The 13,894-nt window shown below is 38.3% G+C and overlaps 1 protein-coding gene across 15 annotated transcripts in view; it reads left to right on the top strand.

Moving 5' to 3' along the window:
• Positions 1-13,894, top strand: part of NBEA (neurobeachin) — a 748,692-nt gene that overhangs the window by 74,687 nt on the left and 660,111 nt on the right. For all 15 annotated transcript variants that reach the window (XM_075919184.1, XM_075919178.1, XM_075919179.1 and 12 more), the window contains exon 2: positions 8,123-8,354. In XM_075919184.1, coding sequence (XP_075775299.1) covers positions 8,123-8,354 — 232 coding nt within the window. The remainder of the gene's footprint in view (positions 1-8,122; positions 8,355-13,894) is intronic.

The raw sequence follows: 13,894 nt of genomic DNA, 5'->3' as shown, positions 1-13,894 counted from the left end.
AGATCAGTTACAGAAATTGTGGTGCTTGTTGGAGTTCTCATAAAAGCTTTGTGATAGAAGGAATGCTGATTAAATTCTTATCATCCAGTAACTGGCTACTGCTTAATGAAGTCAGCTGCAGAGAATTAAGTAGAATTGTTTCATAGGCCAACATTTTATTTGTAATCCCTAAAGTGGCTAAATTGAGATGGAACAGGGTTTTTCCCATGCTGTACAAGTTTTGATGCAGTTTTCCCTTCTATATCAGCATATCAGAGGTAACTTCATGAAAATAATCTGTGCACAAAAGCCTCTGTCTGGAATGTTCATCTCCATAGCACTGGAAGATAATAGATCAAACTTTAGAGTCCATCAGTTATTGAAATAGCTCCATTTCTCTCTCCTCATTACAAATAAACCCAAACTACCCCATTCCAGCTGCCAAATATTTCTACTTTCCTCTGTTCCCCCTTTCCCCCCACTGTAATGTACTGCTTTTCTGAAGAGAACAATTTCTGATTAGCTCCCAGTTCCTCGTATTTCTCAGTAATCAGGCTCCACGTTACTCCACTCCTAAATTCTTCTCCATCAACAAATTCCAACTGATTTCCCAAATGCTAAACACCAAACTAAGTATTGCTGTACTTTAGTGACAAGTGACTGCTGCTGTTTAACTTTCATACACTCAAGAGTTCTGCACTTTTAGTGCCTGGGCTGCTATTCCTCACTTCTTGAGTGTGGGCAAGAGTGAAAAACTGAATAAAAAGCATGGATGAGGTGTATCCCTAAAGTCTTCTATATAATGTGATTGTGCAGTTGTGAAAATGCATAATATAGTGTTTTGCCAGTAGGCCACACAGCTCACTCTGTGTAGTATAGAAAGTCATCTTCCAATATTTGAGCTTGTCCACTTTTCTTTTAGGAATTCTTTAGGAGTAACGAGTGACCCCTAGGAGAATTGCAGGAATATGAGAAGTGTATGCCTTGGTTGAAACAGAGGCTTTTGTGAAGGTGATTGGCATTTATAACTTCTAAACTGCACAGGAGACGTCACATGTGACAAGTGCTTTCTTCTGTGCAATCTATCTAGATTTGAGATATTCAGGTCTTTCAATAGTAGGGCAATAAACCACTGAGGTTTAGGAGTTCCAAATGGCAGCTGCTGCTTCCTGCAAGCTGCCTAGCATGCTACCGTCACTGAGTGCTTCCATTTCTTTTGCTTGCCCAAACATATATTAGGGAGGCGAATCTATAAGCCTGTCCACATTTGAATATAATTTTGGCCAAGCCATTACAATATTACAGCTGTTTGCATCAGTGAAAGCAGAACTCTTCAACTATACTATTTATATACTTCTTTTAGGGATTTAATCTTTTTAAGTGTTGCATATGCATCTCTTGCAGCTTCTACAATTCATTAGAGCACTGGAATATATTGTTTGGTGAGATCTGTTTAATTAACGTAAATCTACTTAAGTTGAGGCTTTCGATTTTTAGGTTTCAAATGTGGTAGAGGTTATTACCGTATATGACCTTTTAAACAGTGTGTGTGGGGGGGGGGGAGGGGGAGAGTTGAGGACTACTGTAGAAACTGTATAAAAATGAGTATATAGGTACAGATGCATACTGATTATTAATGTATGTACACACAACATGTAACTTTAATATTGAGACCTGCATGGACAATTCCTTTTACTACATAACATCAGTGCATGGATACAGAAAGTAAGCAGGACAAACTAGAAGTGATGAGGATAGAAAGCAACATCACTGAGTGTAACTGACGTATGGTGGGATGACTGAAGCCAGAAATGTTTACACTGAGCTGTATATACTATATAGGATTGGAAGAACAGGGCAAGAATTTACACAGCAAGTAATATAAAATCTGATAATGAAGAAAAGCATGGAAATATATTGGCTCAGTAATAGAGAACAAAAGCAAAGCAAGCTCATCTGGCCTAGAATGAGATCAGACACACACAATTTCTGGATCTATTATAAACAAAAGACAAACTATATTTAACAACCTAGATATTGCTGCATGCCAAGCACTATTAAGCATGGATTTCCTAGATTACTCCACAAACAGAAAAGTAAAGAAGCCATCCAGGATCATGTATTTGCTAACAGGAATAAAAGTCAGAGGAATACAGCCATCTAATCTTATGTTCTAATAACTAACTTCATATGTACCTATGATTAGAGGGCATCATATTGAAAGCCAAACTTCAGAAGAGGCACATTATATACTTAAGTAATACTTTCCTCTGCTTGTGATAGACAGACCTAATATCAAGCAAGGGAGTTGAATAATTTTTCTTAACTTTAATGTAAAAACTGTGTTGGCTAAACATCTTATTGTTTGTATTCAAATGCTTGTGTCCTTCCCAATTCGATAATTAAATGTTTCTTTTTCATCAGTCCTCCTATATCTCTGAATCTTATTCAGTGGCCTAATATGAGAGTCAGGACAATAGACTAATGTTTTTTGCAAAGCTCTTGAGAATGCATGACATCATCAATAATATCTTAATCATATTAAACTGAATTTGGTTGCACAGAGACCTGCTTTGTCATTAAAAATGATTCAAGTGACATATTGCATATGTTTGAAAGAGATAAATAACAAAAGGTTTAAATATTATTTTGAAAAACTGTACAAATCCCTATAAACTTTTATAAGTGGATTTGTTTGAAGACCTGAATTTTAATTGCAGGAAAATTAAGTAGTTTATTCAAAGACATAATCTTTGTAAAAAGTCTGAGGGTTAGCTGTGTTCGTCTGTAACTTTAAAAATAATGAGCAGTCCTGTAGCACCTTAGGCTAAGTCTAAACTGCACCCCTCAGTCGACAGAGGGATGTAAACGAAGCACTTCGAAAGTGCAAATGAAGCAGGGATTTAAATACCCAGCACTTCATTTGAATAATCGCATCATGGCGCTGTTTCAAACAATCACCATTTTGAAACTGAAATCGCAGTTTAGATGTGGTTTTTTCCAACAACGGGGCGATTTTTTTCAAAAGATCCTGTACTCTAAAAAATGAGTACAGGATCTTTCAAAAAATCACCCTGTTGTTGAAAAACCACATCTAAACTGCGATTTCAGTTTCGAAATGGTACTTGTTTGAAACAGCACGACGATGCGATTATGCAAATGAAGTGCAGGGTATTTAAATCCCTGCTTCATTTGCACTTTCGAAGTGCTTTGTTTACATCCCTCTGCTGACAGAGGGGTGCAGTTTAGACGTTGCCTTAGACTAACAAATACATTGTGAGTGTTCATAGGTAAAACCTACCTTAGCAGATGACCTTTGTAGTTAGTTTTTTTACTGCAATTACTAAATACTAAATTCAAAGGTCATAGTATTCAGTAAAATCTGCAGCATTAACTGTATGTGAGAAAATTACATTACTTTAAATAATGCTCTCAAGAAACCCAGCCTATATTAAAAGAACTTTATTATAGTTGGAAAATCAAAGGTACGAAAGTTAAGAAGTAAAAAATATTGAAGTTGTATGTCTGTCTTGGACTGGAGCATGCTCACTTGTAGTCTGGAGATCGTGTATGCATAGTCCAGTGAGAAATAGGAGTGATGATAAGATAGATCATCTTCAGTTTCTCTAATGAGGGAGGGTGTGCACAGTCTGGTCACAAGTACGAATTGGGAGACTTAAATGTGCTCAGTGAGAACAAACATTTTAGAGATTTTAGATGATACATGCTATCAAGGCCATACTCAGCATGTGTGGACTGTGATTTCTGAAAAACTTATACTTGGATTCTCATGGGATGAAAAAAGGCCCTTCACAAAAAGGCCAACACTTGTCAATTTTATATTCCTGCTCCAAAGCACAAGGGCATTAATCTAAAAAGAAAGCACAAATATTAAAGATTTTAAAATATGGGTAAAACTACTTTCCCCCTGCTGCCATCTCAGAAAAAGCTGAACAATTTTAGATAAAACCTTCCAAAAATGTGTTGTCGAGGCAGACACTCAGCATGGAAGAACATTTCAGTATATGTGGTTAATTAGACAAAAAGTTATAAACCGGTAAACAGGGTTTCATGAGAAGGGTCAGGCAACCATAATAGGTGTTGTCATCAGTCCTATATATTAAGGTAGCATAGGGCATTGTTACTTATATACATAGTATTGCTTCTTTTGAGATGATCTACATCCTAGTTTCTCAGATTGAAGGCAGCTATTATGTGTCTGAGGTTCTAGGTTAGTGGTCTCCAAATTGTGAGGTGTGCCCCTCCAGGGATGCATGAAGGAGTGTCTGTGGCTGGGCCTAGTCCAGTTCCCACAAGGAGGTAGGAAGGGAGTGCTATGTGGGCATAGCTGTGGCTCCTGCCCCACTCTTGGCCCTTGCTTCATTCCTGGTCCTGATGCAGTTGCGACTGATTCCAGATTGGAGGTAGGAATTGGATACGTTCTTTTACTCACAAGAGGGGGTTGCAAGTGGAAAAGTTTGGACATCACTCTTCTAGGTGGTGTGCGAAGGTAGAAATTATTGCCTTTTTGGTTAACTTTTAGGCGTTTAGTGCTATGATTACTGAAGTGCTTATATGTTGTCTTGGAAGAATTAGAGTTTTTTTTATTGGCAAATGTCAGTAAGTATTGATTTCACTTCACCCATAAGCTGTTGGGGGAGAGGGGGAATTCCATCTAAAATAATCAGACTCCATGGATAAAATAAGAGAAATTCTGCTTGAGAACTTAATGTTTGATTTAAGGATATTTATTTTGTATATTTTGGCATGTGGTGTTGACAGGTTGTGTTTTAAATGGTTATAAATTGAGAATTCTTGAATCTCAGATCTGTCTTGAAATTTTCTGAGCCCCTCCATAATTTCCTACAACTGTGAATTTAAATAAATAAATAAAAATTGAAACATGCTTAAAACCCATATGTTTTGGGTTATGAAAATTTACATAGAAATAAAGAAAATGCTTAATAATAATTATCAGTATTCATCAAATTATAAAAAGAACTACCAGGTTTAATTAACTGCAAAACATATTCTGAATGTTATATGACCAGAGTACTAGGGATGTTTAAAAATTGTATAACTGGTTAATCGTGTCATCTGCACAATTAATTATAAGAGTTAGCACTGCCGCAGCATGGGTAGCTCCTGGGACCCCGTGCCAGCCCAGCTCCTAAATGACTTTTAGTGCAGAGCCTGCAGTGGGGATAGCTCCTAGGACCCAGTGTGAGCTGGGACTGAGCCAGGCTGCTCAGACTGAGCTTAATATTTATGTAATTTAAAGTATTTTAATAGTTAAACTTAAGCCTTAGTATAAATTGTCAAATGAAATAATTCTAAACTGAGATTTTTGTAAAACATTTTTCTTCTGAATTTTTATCTACTGTGTTCCTATTACTATTATAAAATGCCCGTACAAGCTGCACCCCTCTAGTCCAGAACTCTCTGATCCGGAAACATCCACTGTCCAGAATGATTTTTAGTGAGCCAGATGTCCACTATTCATGGGAGTGGCCAAGTTTAGTGCGATCCCATAAAGCTTGTTTACAGCCACCAGTCCTGGCTCCCAGTGTTCTATGCTGTTGTTTAGCTCTAATTTACCCCTACATGTCCTCTAACAGCCCAGTAAGCCAGGGACGTTTTGGTAATGCTGCTAGACCAAGGGTGGGCAATAATTTTTAATGGCTGGGGGGGGGGAGGGGAGGAAGAGCCCTCCAAGATTTTGGCAAGTGGCCAAAGGCCACATTTCTACTGAGGGGGTTTGGGATCTTGGACTGAGGTTGGGTGCATAAGGGATCTTGGGGTAGGAGACTGGGTGCAGGAGAGGGTGTGGAGTTTGGGTGAAGGAGGGGGTTGTGATCTGGTGCAGAGTCCAGGAGAGGATTCTGGCCTGGGGGAGGTCTGTACGAGGGGGTGCAGAGTCTGGGAGGAAGTTGTGACCTGGGGGAAAGGGGTACAGAGAGTTTGGGTGGTGGCCTGGGGCAGGTAGTTGTGGGGGGGACAGGCAGAGGGAAGAGAGCGGAGGTGCCAGAGGCTGGCTCTGGCTGGGAGGCACTTACCGAGGCAGCTGCCAGTCAGCAGCCCTGCAGGATCCTGAAGGCTGTAGTCCACCTGGCTCTGCTTCAGGCTGGGTGAAGGAGTAAGGGAGAGCAGTGAGGGAGGAGGCTTCATCGGCCTGCCACCAGCAAAATATCTCAGCTGCTATTGGTCAGAAACTGGCCAGTAGGTGCTGAGAGATTTTGCTGAGGGGCAGGACAAAGTACAAAGCCTCCCTCCTTGCTCCCAGAATAAAGTAGCCACGTTCAAAGTGGCTGACACTGCACTGCACTTAAAGGTCCCAGCGAGGCAGCCACGGGCCAGATCCAGTGGCTTGGTGGACCGGATCCGGCCGCCCCTGTGCTATATAATATTGACTTCCCGAGGTATGGAAAATTCTGTGATTTGGAACCAGTCAATTGTCATGCTGAGGAATTTGATTGATGTAAACAGTACAAAGCTATTTGTTCAAAGAAAAGTTAATGACACTGATTCATAATTGAAGTTACTCTATACACATCACTAATTTAGTGGAAAAAAAAGTCCATGTAGAATAGGCATATGTACTATTAGTCAGAAATAGTAAAACAAACCCACAGTTTTTGAGAAGCATGCTTTAGCCTTTCGCATAATTATTTCATGATTCTAATTTTTTTTTTCCAGAAAAGTGCTCTAGTTTTTTTTTTAACTTTGAAAACTACAGTATCTTTGGCATCCATTAGAAATGATTGCTTAAATTCTAAGTAATTACATTTTGCACATTCATTTAAATCTCATAATAAACCTAAAATTCAAATATTAATATTAATCAGAGCAATAGATTAGATTTAAATGCAGCTTGGATATCTCTGTAGTCCAAATTGATGGTCAACTGATTTGAACCTGAACAATTCTGAGCTATATGATTAGAATATTTTAAATTTGTTGTTAGCAATTAATCACTAAGGTGGGATGAGTCCTTGTGTTAGTGGAAATCTGAGTTTCAGCAGTATTAGTCAAGTTTGAGGATTACTAATTAGTGACAGAGGAACCAAAAGTAAAGGAGTGTGTAAGCTGGTCTACCTATATGAAAAAGGTTTACCTATTGTTTCATATTCACCACTTTGATTGTATGTCTGTGGAAGTGTAGACTCTTCTCAAATCTTGAAAAGTTACTGTCATTAAATTATACCCTATGACATATAATCACTTGAAGTATACACATTACATAATTTAAATATCTTTTATATAACATGTAGTGTAGTGCCTTAAGATTTTTCTTCATTTTTTTCTTTTTTTAGCAAATCATAGACTATAGTATTTTCAGAAGACTCCAAAGGTTTCCTTTTGAAATCTTTACCTTTTACACAGTAATAATATGTCCAATATTTTGATCTCTAGTCGTTTTATTCATGGATTGAATGATGTTTTCTGCTGCAAGAAATAAGGAGAAATAATGACAAGTTTTCTCATTTCATAGATTGCTTTTTTGAGTTCTGTAGGCAGGTATCTGCAGGTGGGGATATTTGTGAATGCAATTCATTCTGGCTATATTTGGCGCGCAACAGGCTCTGTCCATTTTTATTTAGATTTACCTATATGCCAAGTAATTTTGGGATCTGCTCAGAAAGAAAGCTCATTGAATTGGAGTTTTCTACTTAAGGGAGTCTCAGAAGTAATATTGAGTTGACGTATCTCCAGCTTTATCTTTTTAGTAGCAACTTTCTTTTGTAAGAGCTGAAGGTCAGGTGTGTGCTATTATTTGAACCAGTTCTAATGCTGCTAGTTGTGCACTTGTTTTGGGGGGTCAGTCTGCTCTTTGAGTGACTTGGTCTAAAGAGGGCTGCAAAGATATTTTTATTTGAGCCAATTTTGATGCTGCTGTTCTTGTGCTTTCCATTGCAGTCAATCTGCCCTTTGAATTAATTGGCCGAAGGAGGACTGCAGAGAGATTTGACTGCTGAAAGTGTGTTATCCAGTACTAAGAGGAAAATTGTTAATTTCTTTTATGATCAACATTGGTTGAAATAAGGATCTGAAATGATGACAGTCTTTTCGGACACATTGGTCAACTCAGTAATGCTCAAATTATACATCACACATACTAACTTTTGTTTTTTCTTCTTTTTAGCTGGTTGGTGGAGAGTTTGATCTAGAGATGAACTTTATAATCCAGGATGCGGAGAGCATAACGTGCATGTCGGAGCTTTTAGAACACTGTGATGTAACATGCCAAGCAGAAATCTGGAGTATGTTCACAGCCATTCTGCGTAAAAGTGTCCGTAATTTACAGACCAGCACGGAAGTTGGCTTAATTGAACAGGTACTGCTGAAGATGAGTACGGTGGACGACATGATTGCAGGTATAAATTACTGACTGACATGTATAACGGTACTGTTTTTGGACATTCAAGTATTGCAAGCATAGTAATTATTTATATTTCACAAGCAGTAAATTATTTGATTAGTATTGATACGTAGTCAAGTTCTAAATCAACTTTTATGGGCAAAGATTGTAAAATACTCTGTTTCTTAGAATGAATGTTGAAATAGTTCATTTAGCATGCCCGGTCTTTTTAAAATGAAAATAGATTACAGCCTGATCTTAGTGATTAAAATAAGACCACTTTCAACGTCTCATAAGAGCATCTGACACTTATTCTCAGTTTCTCAAAAAATTAATTGCTATGAATTATACAAATTGAACCATTATGACCTTCTTAAATAGTAAAGAATACATTATTCTTTATGATAAACCCAAGAACACTAGAAATGTTCATATTCATTGAATATTGCATTAAGCTGTATTGAGCATTTTTGTACTTCAGTCTTTCCTTTCCTTTTAAAATATCTGGTCTTTATAGCCTCTTTTGAAACTTTGTCAGGTGTCTCATCCGTTTTTAATCTTTTCTTTGAGTATTCCCTATGTTTCCTTCTACTAAAATATAGCATGCTTTATTGGCATATATATGAGAACTTGTGAGTCTTGGATTACAGAAGAGGTTGCCTGTGTGAGGCTTCCAGTTTATTCATACCCTCAGTATCTGGAGATAATTCTGTTTTCTTAGTTGAAAGCAATCATTGGTTAGAAGGGGTAGGATAAGTTTACACTTTTAGAATGTGATTAGTATGATTTGCAGAACTAATTTTTCACTCACTACAGTTGTTGGGGAAGTTCAGGAGAAATTCAGAGCGCCATTTTCATCAGAGGAAGGTTTTGATCTAAGTACGTTAGAGTGGTGCACCTGACCAAAAAAGTGAATTTTTGAAGGATTGAAGAGTTCTTCTTTCCATTAATTCTAGCTGTTACACATATACATTGTTATTTTTAATACCCAAGTTTATGTTGGCTGCTTTACAGAGAAGTAAAAGTATGGTACCAGTGAACAGGAAATTTGAGTCTAAATTTAGATGGGAGTTCATAAGCAAGAAAGCTTATAATCAAGAGAGAAATTAGGGAAAGTATGATGGTTACAGTAGTGTCCAAATGTGTTTATTGAGAGTTGTGCATCTTGGGTGGGGGGTTTGTAAATATAAAATTATATGTAATACTATATTTTTATAAATCATCCGATTCAGCCTGTTCCAAGTAAATGGTTTTGGGAGGTGCTTAGCACATTTTGGGTACTTGTAAGTATGTTTTAAAATTGTAAATCACTTGCTTTTTTTCAATCCGTTGATGACCCTTGTACTCTGTGGTGTGAAGAACCACAAACTCAAGCAGTAGCTTATCAATATAGTCACACAACCAAAGATGTGACTTATCAATACAGTCACGCAGCCATTAAATATACCCTGTGACCAACCTTTCAAAGAGTTAAAAGGGTACATAAGGAAAAGGGCAATCAAGTTCCACCTGTAAAGGGCATTATATAGTAAAAACTCAATTTTTTATTTCTAGCCTGAAACATTGGGAAAAAACAGTGCAAAAAGTGTAACATATGTTAAAAAACCCTGCTCCAGTAAGAAAGCAAAAAGCCATTAAGTTCACCATGTTCCAAATGGTCTCAAGGGTAACTCTGAAGCACATTAAACTATGGTGATGCCAACATCATAGGGAAAGAATGGAAATTGCCTAAGAATAACTGCTGATGGCAAAAGTCAATGCAATGTTTTGGATCTAGAAACAGATGGGAGTCAAAAGACTCATGAGGTTGTAAATGCTAATGAAAGGCTGGCATCCTTCATCAATAAAGGGAGTGAACTTCTACTCAATTTTTCTAAGAATGCATTTTCCTTCTTATTAGCATCATCTCAGAGTTTTTGAGAGAGGACTCAGGCAAGTTTTTTTCACTCTGTTCCTATGAAAGTAGGAGAGAGAAAACTACAGATCTGATTAAAAGACAAGAGTATCACAGTTTTGATGTCACTGCAGTTTGGAATGTACCACTCACTAATAAAACCTCTGCATATGTGCTGTTCAACAGAATTTGAGAGAGATGTATGCATGGATGAGACACCTTTCAGACCTCGGAAAGGGAGGAATAGAGACCACAATTAATTTCTTTGCTTCCTCTCCAGCTTTTGCAGATATACCACTACCACTTCATGATCAGTGATGGCATTGACTACTAACACCCACCAAGTTAATTAAAATGGGTACCTTATAGCTGATCATCACCACAAGAATACTGCCTTACAATAACTAATGCCCTGTGCTTTACTCAGGCCCAAAGCTAACTTGACTGATGTAGGGATCAAGGATGACAGGATGACTCAAGATGGTGCTAGAGGTGCATTGCTACCACCATTCCTATCTGCTTTCCCAAACTGGTCAGGTGAAAAATGTGATGGTGTAGTAATTGTTTGTTTCCAAGCATGCAGTAAGGATCTTTTGAACTAGGACCAAGCCACTGCTTAGTTCTAGGAAGCTGATACAGCTCTCTTCGAAAAAGTCACATTTGCCAGTGATGGGCCTAATATTTCCTAGCTGGTATTTTATCGTCTATAAAGTACATGTATCCTTGCAGCTTTTTAACTATGGCACTCTCTCAGTACTTCCTGCAATGCTGTGATCAAAGTTAGGTGTAAATCAAGTAGAAAACATTACTGTCTGAACATGGCATAATGTAGATAATCTACAGTAAGTCCCAGTTCACATGCTCAATACACAGAGGAAAAGCTGACTGCATCTGAGTGGAGGCAGTTCAGATACCTGAGACAGCCATCTATTTGAAGCATTTCATTTTACAGATGCTATGGAAGAGGAAATAATATCTTAATCTTTGACAGCTTCTGCATGGGAAAACATTTCTCTGCCATCAGTTGCATTCAAATGTGGGACAACTGCCATTGGTATATGTCTCCTTCCTGGAAACTTTGTATAGAATTCTGAATTAGTTTGAGGATTATACTACAGAAAAGGATGTTGAGCCATCTTATCAGTGGTTGAGGGCAAAAAATTACTATAACAATTAGATAGATTACTGGAAGATAGTTTAATAGCTATAAACTTCAGAGCACTCTGGAAATAGAGATCCTCAAATTTTAGGGTAAGAACTAATGAAACAAGTCTTATGATCCAGCAGTTTCCATAGGTAGTATAATCCCAAATGAGAGAATTTGATGGAACATGAGGTGTCCCCTGCCACCGGTCCTGAGTCAGCTGGCCCTTGCCTCTGGTCTTCTCTACCCCATACCCTGGGCTGCTATCGGCAGCCGTGATTTTCTAGCCCTGCACTTTTGTGCTTCCCCAGCTCTGTGCTGCTGCGAGTGGCTGACATTCTCCAGCCCCCGACTCGGCACTGCTGCAGGTGGCTGGGCTTCTTCAGCTCCCAATCCTGCACTACCTTAGGCTTCTGGGGTTCTCTAACCCCACGTTGTCACAGTTGGCCAGGTTTTCCTGGCTCCGTGCTGCTTTGGGCAGCTAACATTCTCCAGTCCCCGACGCCATGCTATTGTGGGTAGCCGGCTTCTTTAACTCTGGCTCCATGCTGCCATGGGTGGCCAAGGTTCCCTGGCTTTGCACTGTAATGGGCTGCTAGGGTTCTCCGAGCTGGTCCCAGCACTGCTTTTGGGCTCTGTCTGCACTGCCACTGGCCCTGGATAGGCTCCTGGCACTCCTGACATTAGGCTTCTGGTCCAGGAGCATTCATGCTGAACCACAGATGTTTCTGAACCAGAGAGTACCAGTTTTTAATGGTGCATCCTGTAACAAGATTTTGTTTAAGTTAATTGGTGTTTTCTAGCCTAATTTATCATGCAAACTACAGTTTACAGTTGCCATTTTTCCATCAAGACCCATTTCATCTCCAGGAGCTCAGGTGTTATGCTGCAGGTTGCTAGGTTGCTCAAAAGTTGCTTGAACTGAATTTTGAACACTGATGATATTACTATTTTTAAGCAAAAGTTAAACTAAAGCTGTTCCCACCAGTACAGCTATAGGGGCAGCTGGGCTGCTAACAATTCCCTCCACCCTCCGGAAATATATCATTCTGAAAACAATGGAAACATTTGGATCCTTCCCAATTCCTTGGCCAAACTTTAGAACCGGATTGCCTTATCAAATTAAAGTTAAACTTCGTAGCTAGTTGGCAAAGCTTGGTTCCTAAGCTTAAAGATGCCCCACATAGTTCCTTCTCTTAGTTCATCTGCATGAAAGGCATTGGCAACTTCAGAAGTGCCATGTTATCTCTCTTGTCCAGATGCTTTGCTCAATGTTACTTCAGAGACAACTGAGCTATTTTAAAGTTGAAGCTTCTCCATACATGGCTGAATTGGGGTTCTTTCAGTTGTTCTTATAGAGTAAATATAAAATGCAGTTATGGTTGCCAACCCTCCAGGATTGCCCTAGAATTACCAGGAATTAAAAATTCATTCTTTGATTAAAAATATGCAATGTGGTGAAATCTATAGCAATACACCCTTCTAAAATTGGCAGCCCTAAGTAGTTTGATAAATGCATGTGTAGTAGGAGTTACTGTATGTAAAACCTGTTAAATTATTTTTATTAAATGCATTAAAATAAGGAGAAAAGGCTTCTGTCTTCCCTCTGTAAGTTCATTTTTAATGTCTTATTTACAAAATGAGACTAGATACAGGCTAAACCGGTGTGGTATTCTTATGACTTACTGTAACCACTGCTGGGGAGATTTGAATCTGGGACCTCTTGAAGCTTAGTTTTAGAGCTTCTACAACTTAAGCTATAAAGCCAGGTGGTTCTCAGTTTAGATTGTAGAGCTCCCTTGTTCTTATATCTCTAAGTGGTCTAAGTGCCACTACATGGGACAGTGAATCACACTAGGTGTGTGGGTTATATTAGTATGACAGAAAATGACAAGAACCTTGGAAAAACCATGATTTTTTGACTTTGTCATTCTCTCTAGTGAGTGGATTCGTACGGTATATTTACCAAGTATGGATCAATTTTTTCAGATAATACTTGTGGTATGTAAGTCCCAAGATTTATTAATCAAAAACCACAAAAGAAAAAGGTTGAAAAACAAAGAAGTTAATCTAATTCCTTGTAACGGGAGTTTGTAGTAATACCAAAAGAAAGGTGGCCCGAGAGTTTTTGTATTTTAAGGGCATTCTTCTTTTATTTATCACTTAAACATTTCTGGGCTTGAATATTCAGGAGATTCTGCTCCAATGTATGTGGTGACAAAGCGTCTTTAAATTTGAATAAAAACGCTGCAGCCAAGCTCGAGTAAAAGAGGAGTGAGGAAAATAATTTTGATTTTTGTAATAAAACCAGCTTTTTTGAAAAGCTCTGTATTGGCAGTTTGAACAGAAATGTGCAATTTGCCATGGAGAGTGTACCTGGCTATATATGTATTTGATGGTCCAGTGAATATCTGTGTTAATTTTGTAACCATAAGGATTTAAAAAAAATACTCTGCACACTTGTAGTAACTTGAATGGCAAAGAATTTTAAAATTTTATCTGTTCTGTTGGCACTGTA

The sequence above is a fragment of the Pelodiscus sinensis genome, chromosome 1 (genome assembly GCF_049634645.1).
Source record: "Pelodiscus sinensis isolate JC-2024 chromosome 1, ASM4963464v1, whole genome shotgun sequence".
In the NCBI taxonomy this organism is placed as follows: Eukaryota; Metazoa; Chordata; order Testudines; family Trionychidae; genus Pelodiscus; species Pelodiscus sinensis.
This window is presented reverse-complemented; position numbering and strand designations above follow the sequence as displayed.